At 45.7% G+C, this 16324-nt stretch overlaps 1 protein-coding gene across 2 annotated transcripts in view; it reads right to left on the bottom strand.

Annotated features, from left to right (window-relative positions):
- The window catches only part of Micu1 (mitochondrial calcium uptake 1), a 153096-nt gene that overhangs the window by 25927 nt on the left and 110845 nt on the right, over positions 1 to 16324 (bottom strand). For both annotated transcript variants that reach the window (XM_048451741.3, XM_085679665.2), the window contains exon 9: positions 5417 to 5554. In XM_048451741.3, the coding sequence (XP_048307698.1) occupies positions 5417 to 5554 (138 nt within the window). The remainder of the gene's footprint in view (positions 1 to 5416; positions 5555 to 16324) is intronic.

Below are 16324 nucleotides of genomic sequence, written 5' to 3'. Positions count from 1 at the left end.
GTTTTAAAAAATAAAGTTTTTCCAGGCATGGTGGAGCACACAGGAGGCAGAGGCAGGTGAATCTATGGGAATCTGAGGCCAGCCTGGTCTACAAAGTGAGTTCCAGGACAGGCAGAGCTATGTAGAGAAATCCTGACTTGTCAAAACAAAAAGTGAAGCTGGAGAAGATAGTAAGGAGAGGCTGGCTTCCTCTGGAGTCAGCTGTAGAGCCAGGCATCCAGCCTCGACGGCCACGGGCCTGGATGAGCAGGAACACCCTCACAGACAAATACTTTGCCCAGACTTAAATCAGGCAGCAAGTTCATCTGCAGGGAGTGAGTCCGATTGCTCAAGCTTCTTTCGTGGCTCACCAAAAAGTCTTTTTCTTCCTTATACCACGGCTGTCCTCGTCTTGTCTTCTGGTCTTGGCTCAGTCTCTTATTTCATACAGTGCCCTCCTTTCGTAAACCCTAGGCTGTCTTCAGCTGCAGCCTGGCAGCAGGGGAAATTACATATTTCTGTTCCTGATGTTGCCACAAGTATCTAATTTTCTTGAAACATCACTTTCTTCATATCTTCATCTTTCCCTGCTCACAAAGTGCCAGTGATTTCCTGTTGCCAAGCGGATCGGCTCCCAGACTGCTTGGCCACAGACCATCTGCTCCAATTAGTGGGCCTTTCTATTTCCCTAAGAACCTTAGGCTGGAGCCTCGTGACCATGGGTTGTTGTGTCTCCCAAACCTTGTGCTTCTTCAGATCATAGGAAACAATGACAGCCAGTTCAGAGTAGTGGGACATGCCTGAAATCCCAGCACTGGGAGGCTGAGGCAGGAGGATTGAGAGGTTGAGGTCAGTACAGGCTACAGAGTTAATTCTTTGTCACCAACTGTGACAATGAAAGGTCGTCAGTAGGAAGGTTATGGAACCTTCTTGGCTTTGGATATTGGGGCTGCTCTGAGACAGTGTGTGACTTCTGGCCAACAGCTAAGGCTCTTAAGAATACTTTTTTATCTGAACAATGGTTCTGTCTACCAAGCAAGACTATGATAATTGGGCACAAGAGTGGTAAATGTTTAGCGCAGAGAAAGTGGTCAGTACCGCCGGGCAGTGGTGGCACACGCCTTTAATCCCAGCACTCGGGAGGCAGAGGCAGGCAGATCTCTGTGAGTTTGAGGCCAGCATGGTCTACAAGAGCTACTTCCAGGACCAAAAACTACAGAGAAACCCTGTCTCAGAGAAAGAAAAAAAAAAGACAGTGGTCGGTACCACACGCTGCTCTTGCTGTCTTCTCTCCCCTGGGACCAGCTCTCCTGCCTCAGAGCCCCCTGAAAATGTAGGTCTGTCCCAAGTTCATCACTATCAGGAGTGCCTTGCGGCTACTCTGTCATTTGCAGTGGTGTTGAACTGACCAGAAACACTGACCGATGAGATGTCTCCTCAATAGCTTGCCGGGCCCACCTTCCTCATCTCAGCTCTACCAAGCTGCATCATTTCAAGGGGCATTTACAACACAATCAACTCACTGGGACTGGGCTGTCACGGGGGTCGCTAGCTCTGGGGCTGAGACCATTTGGGGAGTCTTGTGATTCCAGGAACCTCTCTGAAAAACAGCCCTTCTCCAGTGCAATTCCTGGCTTTGTCCTCTTGGACACCATGGGGCCCTCTTGCCCGGTGGTAGCCATTTTCGTCCTCTTCACGTGTGAACAGCTGTCTCGGCTTCTATCCCTCAACATTTCTTTCTCCCAGGTCTCATCTGCTCCTTATATTCCTTTTCCTGGACCTCCCCAGGAAGTCTGGAAAAGTGGATGGCTCAGAGTTTGACAGAGAGAAGATGGATCAATACTGCATTAATGTTACAAAAAGAAAAAATCAGTAACCGGTGGGTAGTCATTTGTAAACCACTGGGCTCATCGCTGCAGAACCAGTGGTGATGAATTTACTTTCTTAAACTCTAAAAGGGATTCCTTCTTCTTTGGGTAGAATTTTTTTTTCTTTTTCTGAGACAGGGTTTCTCTGTAGTTTTGGAGCCTGTCCTAGAACTAGCTCTTGTAGACCAGGCTGGCCTCGAACTCACAGCGATCCAACTGCCTCTGCCTTCCAAGTGCTAGGATTAAAAGCCACCACTGCTTGGCCTTTGGGTAGGATCTTGAACGGGAGGAAATGGGGTAAAGACTGGGATAAAAGAAACCAGGGGGTTTAAGAAACACATGCCCGGCCGAGAAACACATGCTTGGCTGAGTGGGGGTCGCAGACACTTGGGAGGCAGAGACAGGCAGATCTCTGTGAGTTCAAGACCAGTCTGGTCTACAGAGTGAATTCCAGGACAGGCTCCAAAGCTACAGAGATACCCTGTCTCAAAAAACAAAAAACAAATAACAAAAAACAAAAACAAAAAAAAGAAATACATGCCTGGATCTACCACTGAACTTCTAATTTAATTGGTTTGAAGAAGGTTTTACCTCTTAAATCTTTAAGAGTTATTTATTTTTGTTTTATGGGCATGAGTGTTGGTGTATACACGGGTGTATCATGTGCATGTCTAGTGCCTGTGGCGGCCAGAAGAGGGCATCACATCCCCTGGAGCTAGAGTTCCAGATGGCTGGGAGCCACCATGTGGGTGCTGAGCTGTCTCTCGAGCCCTCACATTTTCATGTTAAAATGGAATAAAGGAAGCACTCAGAAACAGATGGGGATTTCTTCTTAATGGGAAATGGTTCTGGAGAGGTGGGCTGGAAATATTAGGAGCAAAGGCCCTTTATTAACTCTCATTTTGGCTAATTGCTATGTTCACAACTATTTAATCAACACAAGAGGGCAATCAATTTTAATCTCCTAGCTAAAGCAGGCTAGAAATTCTGGCCAAAAGTAATTTTGCACCCAGATTCCCAATTTCACAAGTTTGTCCTTTCACACAGAGCTCTTTTTTGCAAGGTCTTTGGTCTTAAATTAACTCCTAGACAAGCTAAAACACTGTATGCCTTCAAGGGAGATGTCTCCATCACCTAATTCATTACTTTCAAATATAAATTCATGATAAAATATGAATTAGTCTATCATGATTGATAGCGAACTTAAGGTCAAACCAACGTCTGTAACAACCTTTAAAAATAAGTCTGCCCGGGCTGGGCATGTGGCTCAGCGTAATACATCTGTCTAGCATACAGGAGGCCCTAGGCTGGAGCCTCAGCACCCCTAAAGTCTAACAAACAACCAACATGAAAAAGCTCTCACAAAACAAACATGAAAAGTCTGTCCACAAAAAACTGCTTGCTTGATGCAAGCATCATGTGTCCAGCCAAGGGGTAAAAATCCACCTGAACACTTGCCATTGATAAACTTTTCATAGACACGAGCTGGGTGCTGGGTAGTGCAGAAGTGCTTTCGGGGGTGGGGGGGGGAGAAATCTTCTCTTACTTTTCACTGATGACAAGTCTATCCTCAGCTAAGAGAACACTTGCTGTGGAAACAGGCTGGACTGACTTCAGAAGAACCGAGCCTGGCTCAGAATCCTTTCAGCTTTTCAACAGCCAAGGCAAGGAGGAAAAATGTCCAGCTGAGAAGTGGTTAGAAAACAGTGGTGTTCATGAAAGATTTCTTAGACAAAGAATAAGAAAACTGGGACAAATCTTGGCTATCTTACTTCTTTTCTAGTGATTGGCAAGCAGTTAGAAATTGTTCAGTTCCCAAGGCCAGTGAGGTTAGGGAATTTACCTACGGTGACCATGGAGACCACCAGGGAAGCAGCTGAGGCCTCATCCTGACCACACCACACTATACGGGCCATCACTGATGGAACATATTCAGGGCCAGGCTGGTGTTCTGGCCATGGTCACATGCCTCCTGTCGTCCGGGAGCAAAGGTGTGGGGCCTGAGTGAGAATTCCTGAGTTCTCTGCTCTAGTCGGGGTTTATTGTGTCTGTGTGCCGGAGCAGCTGGCAGTCAGGTCTCTCCTCCAGTCCCCGCTGCCCCCAGTGCCGTCTGCATCTGTGACCTGTCCTTTTCCTGCTCCGGGTGCAGCCAGTCTAGAGAAGCACAGCGAGCAGACTGAGCAGAGCTCCTGGGAGCCCAAGGTCTCTTATTTCAGTGCTGCCCAGACTTCTTCTCTCTTCCTAAATCCTCTGACAACCTCATTATCAGTCTTTTTGCTCCTGCTCTTGCGCATTTCCACATCATCTTCCATGACGGGGCCATGACTCGTAATGTATATAACCAACCCTGTTATTTCACCCTTAAGCCTTCAGCGCCCTCTCATCGTTCTGAGCAATGCCTGGGCTTCTTCTGTGCCTCTCTGACCTCATCTGTCCTTGTCTGGGATATTCCAGCCACATGAGCTCCTCAAATGTTCTAGGTGTGTCCTTACTACTGATTTTGGACTCACAGTTTGTGTCCTTGTGTGTTAATTTTCTGTCAACTTGGCATAAGCTGGAGTGCTTTGAGAAGGTGGAACCTTTATTGAGAAAAGTCACCTCATCAGAATAGCCATGGGGAAGTCTGTGGTGCCATCGCTGGACTGGTGGTCCTAGGTTGTATAAGATAGCACACCGAGCCAGTCACGGAGAGCAAGTCAGTAAACAGCATTTCTCCATGGCCTCTGCTTCAGCTACTGCCTCCAGGTTTCTTGTTGGTTTCCTCTGATAATGAATTATAACCTGCAAGCCCACTAAACCCCTTTCCTCTCCTAGTTGCTTTTTGTCATGGTGTTATCATAGTGATAATATAGTGTTTTTGTTTTGTTTTAATTGCAGACTGAGTAAGTCCTTAACCCAACTTCTGGAAATCATGTTTCCTTGAATTCTGCCCTTGGTCCACAGTTTTCATTCTGGGTAAGGACCCCCTGAGGAAATCTCTCCAGTGCTCATGGTTTTAAATCTAACAGCGTTAGAGATTACCAAACCTGGCTCAAAGCTCTGAGATAGACTTAGATACTGAGCTGCCTTGTGGTCTTCTCCATGTGGATAGCCTATAGCGATTTTAAACTCAAGACATCATAGCTGGGCAGTGGTGGTGTCCGTCTTTTAACCCAGCACTCTGGAGGCAGGAGAACGTGGATTTCGGTGAGTTTGAGGCCAGCCTGGTCTACCAAGCAAGTTCTAGGACAGACAGGACTACACAGAGAAACTGTTTTGAAAACCTAACAAACAAAACAAACAAAACCAGTTAAATTCAAGGCCTCTTTGACAGAACTCTAACTTTTTATCTAAATTAGCCTCTTCTCTACGTCTCAATCCCAGAGCATGGCACCGCCTTGTCTGAACAAGAAAGCGGGACTTTTTCTGCACTCTCTCCTGTCTTTGCCCATTGTTCATTATTGCTCGCTCTGCACTTGTCACCCTGGGTTACAGTGAACGGTTCACGACACATCCTCATTATTGTCGATGTCTGTGCAATAGCCAGACGCTTCTATGGTTTCCTTTCCCCTGCATCCACGGTACCCTACCTTCCCATCTTTGAAGTGCTTCTTCAGCTGTCTCTGCATGGCGGTCAGCTTCTTGGACTGCACTCCGCTGTAGGCCAGCAGCATGCCACCAAACTGCCTCTCAGTGATTCGTCCATCCACCGGGTCATGGCGTTCAAACTGGGTGGGAAGGAGACAGAGTGTTTGTGGGATTAAATGGAAGGTTTTAACACGGATTGCAGAATGATCAACAGTGTTCGATGAAAGAAATGAATTTGGGCTTCAGTATCTCACAGATAAACCAGAACTGCTTATATGCATGCATGAAATTATCACAATAAAAATCATTACTGAGTTATCATTATGTGCTAATATTAATAAAAAAAACCCAACAAAACCCAGGGCAGTCAAAGCTCCTCCCAACCCTCAAAGGTCAGGAACACTTGAGAGGACAGCACCAATTTTAAAACTCTACAAAAAAAAAAAATCACAATTTTCTTCCTTCCTTCCTTCCTTTCTTTTTTCTCTCTCCCTTTTTTTCTTTTTTAAGACAGGCTTTCACTGTGTAACCCTGGCTTGCCTGGAACTCAATTCGTAGACAAGGCTGGCCTTGAACTCACAGAGATCTGCCTCCTGCCTCTGCCTCCCAAGTGCTGGGATTTCATAAATGAAAAGTAGTAACCACTCCCTAATATTTCCCATGCCTTACTTCTCAGAGAACACTTAAACACAATTACAAATTTTATCAATTATGCATATGCAAAATCAAATTTTTGTGAGCTGCCATGTGAGTGCTGGGAATTGAACTTGGGTCTCCTGGAAGAACAGCCAGTGCTCTTAACTGATGAGCCCCCAAAATCAAGTTTTTGTATGCACTTAGATCGTTAAGGACTTCAAACAAGAGTAATTAACACATTTATAAGTTTTCTGGAAAATGAATAACTGAATATTAGGATATCCATAGAGTTTAAGAAAAATATGTATTTAAAAATATGCATACAGTATAAAATGCCCTTAGCAGACTTGCTAATTACAAAGCTACTGAAAAATCATTAAAGACATTTATATATGCAGATGAAAAGCCTAAGCATTAAGGACCTCTAGCTATTCTACGGGTTATCAGAAAATTGAGATTTCATTTAAAGAAAATGACATGAAGATGGTAGAATCTCGCCACGGTTTTACTGGAACATCATAGACACCTGGAAATGTTCCCATTTCTACACGGCAGGGCTAATCTGTTCTCCTGAGAGGGTATACACAGCCATCAGAGGGTACTAAGGGCATATCAACAGCACTTCCTGATTGTCTTCTAGTCTTCCAGCACTTGGATTAGTCATTGTGGGGCACGGAAAGGAAGAAGACAATTCTGTTTTTGTCCTATGGAGATGGGACACACGAGAGAAGTAAAAAAGATGGAAATGGCTAAGAGAGGATTCTTCCCCTTCTCATTTCCTCAGTTGGCTTGGTCAGCTGACACAACTCATTTCCTCACTGAGAGCCACCGGAGTGTCTGAGCCACAAGAACCATGCTGTAATAGCACCCTTTACTGCGCATGCGCCACACCCAGGCAGCTAACTTACACATTCTTTCATATAATCTCCATCAGGTGTAGGGAGCTTATTAGCTCCACTCTGCAGATAAGAAGACTGAGGCATCATGTGAGCACATGTTACAAAGCTGGGTGTGCAAAGGCAGCCCAGCCCGTCAGGGTTGACACCGTTTCCTGCTTCTCCCCAACCTTCAGGACAGCACTCTGTCATTTTGAATCAACTAGAACAGCTGGGGGTGGGAGTGGGGGGCTGAGAGCCTTGTTTAAGTGAAAGCAAAGCTATTTGCAAAGGAAATCAACGTCATCAATATCGAGTGAAGGTCTCCTTCCCCACCCAAGCCCTCGGTGTTTTACATCGGTCATTCATTCCATCACTTCCATAGGACTGATTAATTTCCGACAAGACCCAAAGGTTTTGGGATTCGATTTAAGTTTGATTTATGGCTCAATTTACCATCCTGGAAGAAAACAGAGGAACTGATAAAAATTCTGCAAGTGGGCAACTTTCTGCACTGTTTGCAGCAGGCAGATCTCTGTTTCCAGTGGGCTTAAACGCCTGAGTCAGAGTTGGCGGTACAGAATCCATTTACAATCGGATCCTAAGACAAAGCTACGGCCCCTGTTCTGCAGGCTGGACATTGGTACTCCCCTTTCTGGAATTCCCTTGTCGTGGGGGCAATCTCACACCTCAGCATTTCTGCCCTCTGCAGCAAGGCAGACTTGAGGCTGAAATGTTGTCTGCAAACCTGACAGCAGTGGCTTGCTCAAGGCTCTGGGAAGTCCAGTTTTCAGCCTCCAGAGGTGCAAAGATGCCTCTGGTGTTTTGCAAGGGCAGTTTCCTGGGGAGATCCTCAAGCAGAAATTTCAGTGATTAAAGTAGGATTTTTTTACTAACATTTGAAGGCCCAGACTTGGATTTTGGTAACAAGGTTCATTATTATGAAGCAATTAGAACTGAAACCCTTAAACACTAACATTTTAGTGGGCAGTCTGGCCCACTTCAGAATTCAGGGCTTTAGCTCTTTGATTTGCCTCTCTGCTTAGGCTACTGCGTCTTCTGAGGCAACACTACCTACCTAATGAGTTTTTTCCATGGTGCTGGGGATCAGGGCCTCCTGTGTGCCAGGCAAGTGCTCTCCTTCTGAGCTAGAACCCCAGCCTGCTTGTTTCTGAAGTCTTTAATATGGAAGGGGTGGGGCCGTGTGTGGGTATTTTACACACATACAACTAGTAACAAACAGACTCAAACATTCTACCGGTTCAACATTTTAAAGTTGAAGACCTACTAAGTGAAGGTTTGGGAGTTTTGAAGATTGAGTTTCACTAGCTTAAAATGTCAAGGGCCATAGACAGATGTTACATGGCTGTAGAGATCATTCGTGCAATTATTTTTTGACGGAGTCTCACTATGTGGACCAAATTAGACTCAAACTCATGATCCTGCTGCTCGGTCCTCCGAGGGAACCATGCCTGGTTACCATCTTGCATCTTTAGTACTGACCATTCTGCAGGTGTGCCCAATCCTGTAGGCACATGATCAATCCTCAAGGCCAAGGAAGGGCCTCAAGGAGAGACACCAGCCATTAAAAAATTATCAGAATGCAGGAAATGCCTGTGTATCTGGAAGTGGTCTCCGTTTCTGGCTTGCACTGACTTAGCAAACACATGCTCACTTAGGTTGGATCCCTGTATATTCCACTTAGGTGACATTAAGGAATTCCATTCTAGTTAGTCCTATGGCAAAGAACCTGTGTGGCCCAGCACACGACTCATTGTCTGTGCTGCTCCTCCGTGTTTCAAGGGCAGCTGACCAGCCTAGAACTTTCCCTCTGCAGCCCCTGACACATTCTCAAACATATACAAGCTGTCTCGCTGCTGATCCCCAGAGGGGTGGCAGGGCAGGCAAGGAAGGGCCAGAAAAGAGAAGCCAGAAAATGCTGAGATTTTTTTTCCTGGCTTTCCAAACACAGTGGTTTTTTTCCCCCTGCTCCTCACTGAGAGAAGGAACAGCCTTTTGGAAGGGCAGATGGTCTACATTTATCTATGGGAGATGATCCGAGGAAGATGAAAAGCTAGGGAGAGAAGAAAATATGTTTTAATATAAGGGCTAAAAAAAATGGAAAAACAGTCAAAAGGAGGAAGAAATCGGTATCTGAAAGTGGGTCATCACTTAGTGAAGACAAGGCGTTATTACACTCTAGGAGGTGTAAAGCGGACCACACTATCTCACAGTGACAGCCTCAGAAGAGACCTGCCCAGTCCCCAGGCAAACCCTTCCTGTACACAAGCATTTTAGAATGACACACTTCTGGAGAGGCCTTTTCTAGCTTCTGAATTGCACAGTGCAACACCGCACAGGGCTTCTATGCCAACATTACTCCTGCAGGGGTTTCATACTGTTAGGTTCATGAAAAAGAAAACGGATTACAGGCGCTATTTTCCATGGGAACTCTCCTCTTCCAGTTAGCACAATATATTTTATAGTTTGAGCTGCAATCTGTTTCTGTAATTGGATGGGCATCTCTAAACATACGAGGAATCTTCATGGTCTCACTCATGGATGTCTTCTGGCAAGGTGAGGATGTAGGCCTACAGTTTGGAATGGAGGCCCCATAGCTCTGTGCTCAGCAGGGCTAATACAATCCAGCAGACTCAGACCATGAGATTACAGAATATCAACTAAACTGCTAGGCTGCTTGTGATGCTGGGTCCTTGTGCATGCTGGGCAAGTGATTATTCTATCTCTGAGTGACATACCAGCCTAAACATCTATACTTTTCAATTCCAAACCTAAAGAGTTCTTACAGTTTAAAAATGGTTTAGCTGGAGCCAGAAGTGGTACTGAATGCATATAATTCCAGCACTCAAGATGTGGGCTGGGCATGGTGGTGTCTCCGGCACTGGGAAGGCAGAGGCAGCCCAGCCTCATTCACCTAGTGTTCCAAGGTCAAACCTTGCCTTTGTTTATTTGTTTGTTTTGTTGTTGTTTTGTTTTGCCTGGGAAAGGTGGTGTGCACCTATAATCCTAGCTACTTGGGAAGCTGAGGTGGGAAAATCATTAAGCCCATAAATGTAAGATCTACCCCAGGGAATAAAAAAGAAGGAAGTTTGGGCTGTGATCAAATCAGCTGCCCAAATCCTGAGTCCCAGTCATATAGCCAGACCAAGAACGGGACTAACCTTTCTGACTGACAGCCCCAGGTGGTGCATAGACATACATGCAGACAAAATACCCATATGCAAACAGAAACAGTGATACTTAGTATAAGATAAAATGTTTGCCCTTGTTAGTGTATGGTAATTTTTGCCCTGTTTGCCCATCTTTTAATTTTGTCTAGATCTATATTATGTATGGAAATCTTTATTACAGCTAGATATATATTTCCTTTTTAACTAGTCATGCCTAAGAACTCGTCCCTAGTAAGGAAAGAAATGAAATATTCACCTGTAGCTTCTATATTTTCCTTTGTTTGAGACAAAGTCTGACTGTGTAGTCCAAGCTTTCTTTGAACTCTGTGTAGACCATGCTGGCCTTGACCTTTTAATCCTCCTGCCTCACACCTGGAATGCAGGGTTTATAGGTGTGACCCATTAGGCCTGTATTTCTCTATTTTTAAACAAGGAAATCTCTTTTTTTTCTTTCTTTCTTTCTTTCTTTTTTTTTTTTTTAAGATACTACTTCACAGTGGTGCTTAATGACAGGGATTGACACCTCAGAAACAAAGAGTACAACACACCCCATGACTGCTGGCATATCGGGAACCTGAGGAAAGAGGATCCAGACTTTGGCTACGGAGTAGGTTCCAGGGCAGCCTGGGCTATATAAAAAGACCCTGTTGTAAAAAATAATAACAATAACAACAACAACAACGGAGGTGGAGGAAGAAAGGCTGGCTGTGTGGCTCAGCTGACAGAGAGTGTGCCTGGCACGCATGAAGCCCTGGGTTCGGTCCCCAGCACTGCATTAACTGGATGTGATGGCATATCTGGTCCCTATTACCCCGGCATTCAGGGAGGTACAGACAGGAGGGTAAGAAGTTAGAGGTTAGATTTCCAACTATTTTTGTTTCAAATTTTGTAGTCTGCTAAGTCATTAATTGAAATGTCTGAGCATTTTAACTATAATTTAAATATTATGTGAGCCTAATTAACCAGGTTGCTTCTCCTGAAGGAAGAGTCTTGGGTGATGTTTGGCCAGTTAACCCGTCTTCTGTTCCAATGTGTCAGTGTGGCGTCAGGAAAGATCTGTTTTCAAAGAAAAGGCTGCCTGGGAGAGCAGGATCTTCAAAGGGAGACTCAGGCTGCCGGGCTCAGTCTGCTCACTCTGCTCACTCTCGGTAGCCTCAACACTCAAGAGCGTCCTTGCCCTGTCAGCTTGCACAGAGCATTCGCATCCTGTGGTAGTTCTGGTGCCCTTCCCGAAGAACCTGATCAACAAATGGCGAAAGGAACTGCTGTGCCGGGTTCCAGCACCTCAGTGAGGTTACCGTTGCCACACAAAACTGCTGAGGGATTTCGGGTGCTTTTTCCTTTAAGAGAACTTTCAGCAAGCAGTAGATCTTATAGGCAATTTCTGCTTCCAGAAACGTGAAAAGTCCCTGGCTTTGCATTATACATTCCTGTGAGATCTGAGAGGCCCAGTGTTACTCGGAGTTCAAGGACACTTCTCTTTTCATGTGAGATCACAGAGTTTTGGAAATTGAAAGACTGCTGGGAAGGAAAAAAAACCAGAAATGCTCTAATTTCAGGAGATAAGAACCAAGGACCGAGGGAGGCAGACTGCCCTAGACTGATGCTCGTGTGTTTTTCCCCTGAGTCCAACTATCTGTACAGAGAGCTTTGGGATGGGCTGCCTAGGCAAAAACACAGGTCCATCCTAGCGCGTGGCTGACAGCTTGTCAGTTTCACGAGAGAGCTAGAGATCTGGCTTGTCCCTTACTTGACGCCAAAGAACCAGTGCTACGCATGATATGCTTAAAGGTGAGGCAAACTGGAAACAACAGCCGACGCAAGCATTTTTAAGAAATAGTAATGGTAATCTAGACACAGAATTTACATTCGGCTGGTGATTCCTAATTGATGTCTTTTCTTCACAGCGGGGAACTGAGACAAAACTAACGATGGGTGAGCTGGTACATGTCTGTAAACCAGGCACTCAGGAGGCTGAGTTAGGAGAATGGAGAGCTGGAGACAGGCTTAGTGGACACAGTGAGAGCCTGTCCCACCACAAGCAGAAAAGAAAACAAAAAACAAAAGAAAAAGAAAAAAAAACAGAAGAAAAATACAATTACTACCCCGCCTCCGTGCCTCTAAAGCCAAAGGCCTTTAAAGATCAACCTTGGGGAAAGACAGAAGATCCTTACTGATAAAGGGAGAATCCCGTGTAAGTCAGACCACAGAAGCTCGCCCAGGGGGAATGTATGCACTTCCAGTGAGTGCCGGCAAGATGGGGATTAGCCCCATCTCGCTGACACACAGAGAGAGCCAACTCCCAGCTGTGCTGCCCACCTGCCTGGTGATTTCTCACAGCAATGAAACAGAAACGTAAAAGCTACCCGGCTGCAGCAAGGAGAACACAGTCAACTCAGACCCTCCGTGCTCCAAAGGAGGCGTTCACCAGTTTTGACAGGACCTGGAATAACTTGGGACTCTGGAGGGAGGCTTGTTTTATGCTAAAGACCTGGGTAATTTTTCTTCCTGTCATTTTCCCTGTCTGGGGCTGCCCCTGCTCCATCTCCTTGTGTAAACCCTGTCCTTTCCTGAACTTTATGGCCCTACTAATGATCTCAAATGCACTCAGTTTTCCAGAATCTTCTGGGCTCTGACAACAGGTAAGGCCTACTAGGTGTGTTCAAAGTGTAGCCTTACAGGCTACTAGAGGCCTGGGATAGCCAGGAACGCTGCCCAACACAAAACTGTCAGCTTACAGAAAGCTTTGATGTATTTTTGCAATTTGGGACATGCCTGCTGATATAACAGCATGCATTCATTTATACTCTGCACCGCATTAGGCTTTGCTTGTTCATGGTGCCTGTATCTCTCTTAACATTATACACTGCTTAAAACTTCTTTCGTGTTTATGGCGTGTGTGTTGGGGGTGGGGTGGTACGTGCTATGTTGCACACGTGGGGCGTCCAAAGGATAATCCTGGGTATTGGTCCTTGTCTTATTTTCCATAGGGTTTCTTGTTCTCTGCGGTATATTCCAGGCTAGTTGGCCCCAGACCAGTTGGGGATTGGTTTGACTCCACCTTCCATCTCCCTCCAGGAGGGCTGGGGTTAAGTCGGTACACTAGGGCTAGCTGGATGTGGGTTCCACAGAGCTGAACCCTTATGCCTGCATAGCAAGCATTCTACCTACCAGGTCACCTCCCAGCCCAGGATTAGCCCCTTCTTGGAGGAAGAGCCTGGGATTTATATTATTTGCTGTGTCACACACAAATGAGCATAAGCTCATTCCATAATTTTGGTTGAATGTCTCTGTCTTATAAAACTCACCTGCCAAATTATCACCCTAAGACACACTTTGCAGTAGAGACTATGGTAGGCCTAAGGGATGATGGTACGGCTTCTTTAGAATTGGTATTTATTCCCGAGGGCCAGGGGGACCTTGTGGTTGTCCTTAGAACATCAAGGCGATGACGAGGTGTGGGCCATGCTGGCTGGAAAGGACCACTCGCCTTCGCTGGGTCAGTTCACACACAACAAGGCTGAGGGAGCCATCCAGACAGCCGAGATCAGCAAGAGTATGAGGGGGGCTGTGGGCAGGATGGCGGTGCTAGACTTCACAAGTAAAACAGTTTGTACTCAGAATCTGGAAGCCGGCTGGAGTGATAAATTAGGTGAGACTGGCAGGTACATTTATTCACTAAAGCGAGAACCAAAAGAATCCATCAGCAAGGTTCTGTTTTTTTTCTTGGACTTGCTATTACAAAATTCTACCGTGTCATCAATTTTTATAAAATGCAGGCAGGATAGATGTCTGTAAATCATTAGCATAACTCTGTGTCGTTAGGAAAGTAAGACTGTTTTGATCAAAACACAGAAAGACCCACTCATCTGAGTTAGCAAACTGAATCGCGGGATCTACACTCAACTGAAGACGTTGTAGGTGTCCTTTCATTTGGCCACTGGAACAGATGACCTCTAGGAAACGCTCTACACGGCTCTATCTTCTCTCTCGGTGTGTGGAAAAATCAGGATATCCCCACCCTTACCACATCCACATCCAAAGTACTGTTTGTCTGAGGGCTGGAAATGAATCCAATAGAACACGGCAGGAAAAAAAACGGCGTGGCAGTCAGAGGACTTGATTTTGTTCTCCCTTGGACAAATGCCAACTGTGTATCGCTAGGCAACCTGTTTAACCCTTTCAGGCCTCGGCTACTTCATCTATCACATGGGTACAATGACAGTATCTTTCCCCTAGGATTACTGTGAAGATTAAATTAGATAATAGATATACAGTTACCTTGATTGATCTTTTCTCAAATATTTTTACTTAAATTTTTTTTTTTGAGCTCGTGTTTCACCAGACAGCCCAGGATGGTCTGGAACTTCTTATTCTATATTGCTGGGAACTGAACTCAGGACCTTATGCCTCCCGTGGCAAGCAGCCTATCACTGAGCTCTGTCTGCAAATGCCTTTAGATAGTTCTTCACATTGTAAGAATTATTACCGTGTTGAAATCCTGTGTGTGTGTGTGTGTGTGTGTGTGTGTGTGTGTGTGTGTCCAGAAGCACTTGACACCCTGCAGCTGGAGTTATAGGTGGTTGGAAGTTACCCGATATGGGTGCTGGGGCCCAAGAGCAGTACATGCTCTTAACTGCTGAGCCACTGTCGGGACTCAGTCCAATAATGGAGTCCTGAAAGAATTCCGAATGCTGTGAGAAAACTCCCAGAAAACAAGCGTCTTGTAACCTCAGTTTCTTCAACACAGAACTGTTCCTGAATGTGTTTTCACGCTCCTCCCAGGGGCAGCGGATAGGAGCGAGCTCACTTCAGCTGGTGTTATTAGCGTGCCTCTATGGAAAAACATGTTTTTGCCACGTGCTGCTTGTCCTTGTGATTGTACGCTTTACTCAGGACTCTTCTTAGTCCTCAGAGTATAAATTGTCCGGTGCTCTGAATAAAGTTGGCTATTGCATGAGACTTTAGCTGGCCTCATTCTTAGGCCCACTCTCCCAGGCTCATGCGGCCAAAGAGGGTGGTAAACAATCCATATCTTGGGAAGTAGAAAAAGACAAGATCTGAGTAAATTGGGAGCGTGGGGACCTTGGGAGAGGGTTAAAGGGGAGAGGGTTAAAGGGGAGAGGAGAGGTGGGGTCCACACCTCAGCCCCTTTATTATTATTATTATTAACATTAATTTTTAAACTGTGTGTTACACGTGAGTGCTGGTGCCTGCACAGGCCAGAAGTGGCCGCCAGATCCCCTAGAGCCAGCATTCTGGGTGAGTGTGGGCTGCCTGACGTGGGAGCTGGGAAGATCAGGCTCTTCACTGCTGGGCTGTCCTCAGTCGACATTTTAGTATCTGAAATCAGTAGACTTCTGAAGCTTGTCACTGGCCGGGCAGCAGCTGTGCCACTGTCACTGCCTGTAGAAACAAGGTGAAGTTGGCAGAATGGGTGTCAACAGCTTAGGGGAAAACCCCAGGTGAGAGTGGGATTTTCCTTTCAAAGGCTGCATCAACACAGAGCTGCGGCGGCTCAGAGGACAACAGCGTGTGGAAGAGCGGCCAGGGCCCAGTCAGGCTAAGACACTCAGGTGTGCTGCCTCCTGAATGAGGATAAGTTTAGACCAATTTATTAATTTATTTACTTGCATTTCCCTTTTGTGTCCACATAAGAATGCCATATACTAAAAGCCTCAGCCTAGAGGAATCTTGTAAACTTGATAGTTATTGACAGGGAAAAAAATATCCTGGCATGGCTCCTAATGTAACTAAGTATTTTTACTACGCAGAAAGTGAAGAAGTTATTTTTGTCACGGTGAGCTCAACGGCATTTTCTTTTCTCTCTCTGGGAGAAGACAATGGTATATCCCTCCAACGTTTGTGCTTTGTTGTTTGATAAGTGTGGTAGTAACCAGCCGGGCACACACTGAGAGCTCAGGAAACATTAGCTGCCAGGTAGAATAGTATTAGCAATAGGTCTGGGATTAGATTTGTTTCTGTTATCTTCAGCTACATTTAAAAATCGATCTTATTCTTGTTTTTGCTTATGTGTATCTGTGTGGATGTATGCCATGTGTGTTTATATGTGCCCACGGAGGACAGAGGGGGGCACTGGATGCCCTGGAGTGGAGTGGCAGGTGATGGGCCACCTGATGTGGGGGCTGCACACTGAACTCAGGTCTAGAAGAGCAGCCCGTGTTCTGAACCGCTGACCCATCTCTCT

The sequence above is a fragment of the Myodes glareolus genome, chromosome 18 (assembly GCF_982192425.1).
Source record: "Myodes glareolus chromosome 18, mMyoGla1.1, whole genome shotgun sequence".
Lineage (NCBI taxonomy): Eukaryota > Metazoa > Chordata > Mammalia > Rodentia > Cricetidae > Myodes > Myodes glareolus.
This window is presented reverse-complemented; position numbering and strand designations above follow the sequence as displayed.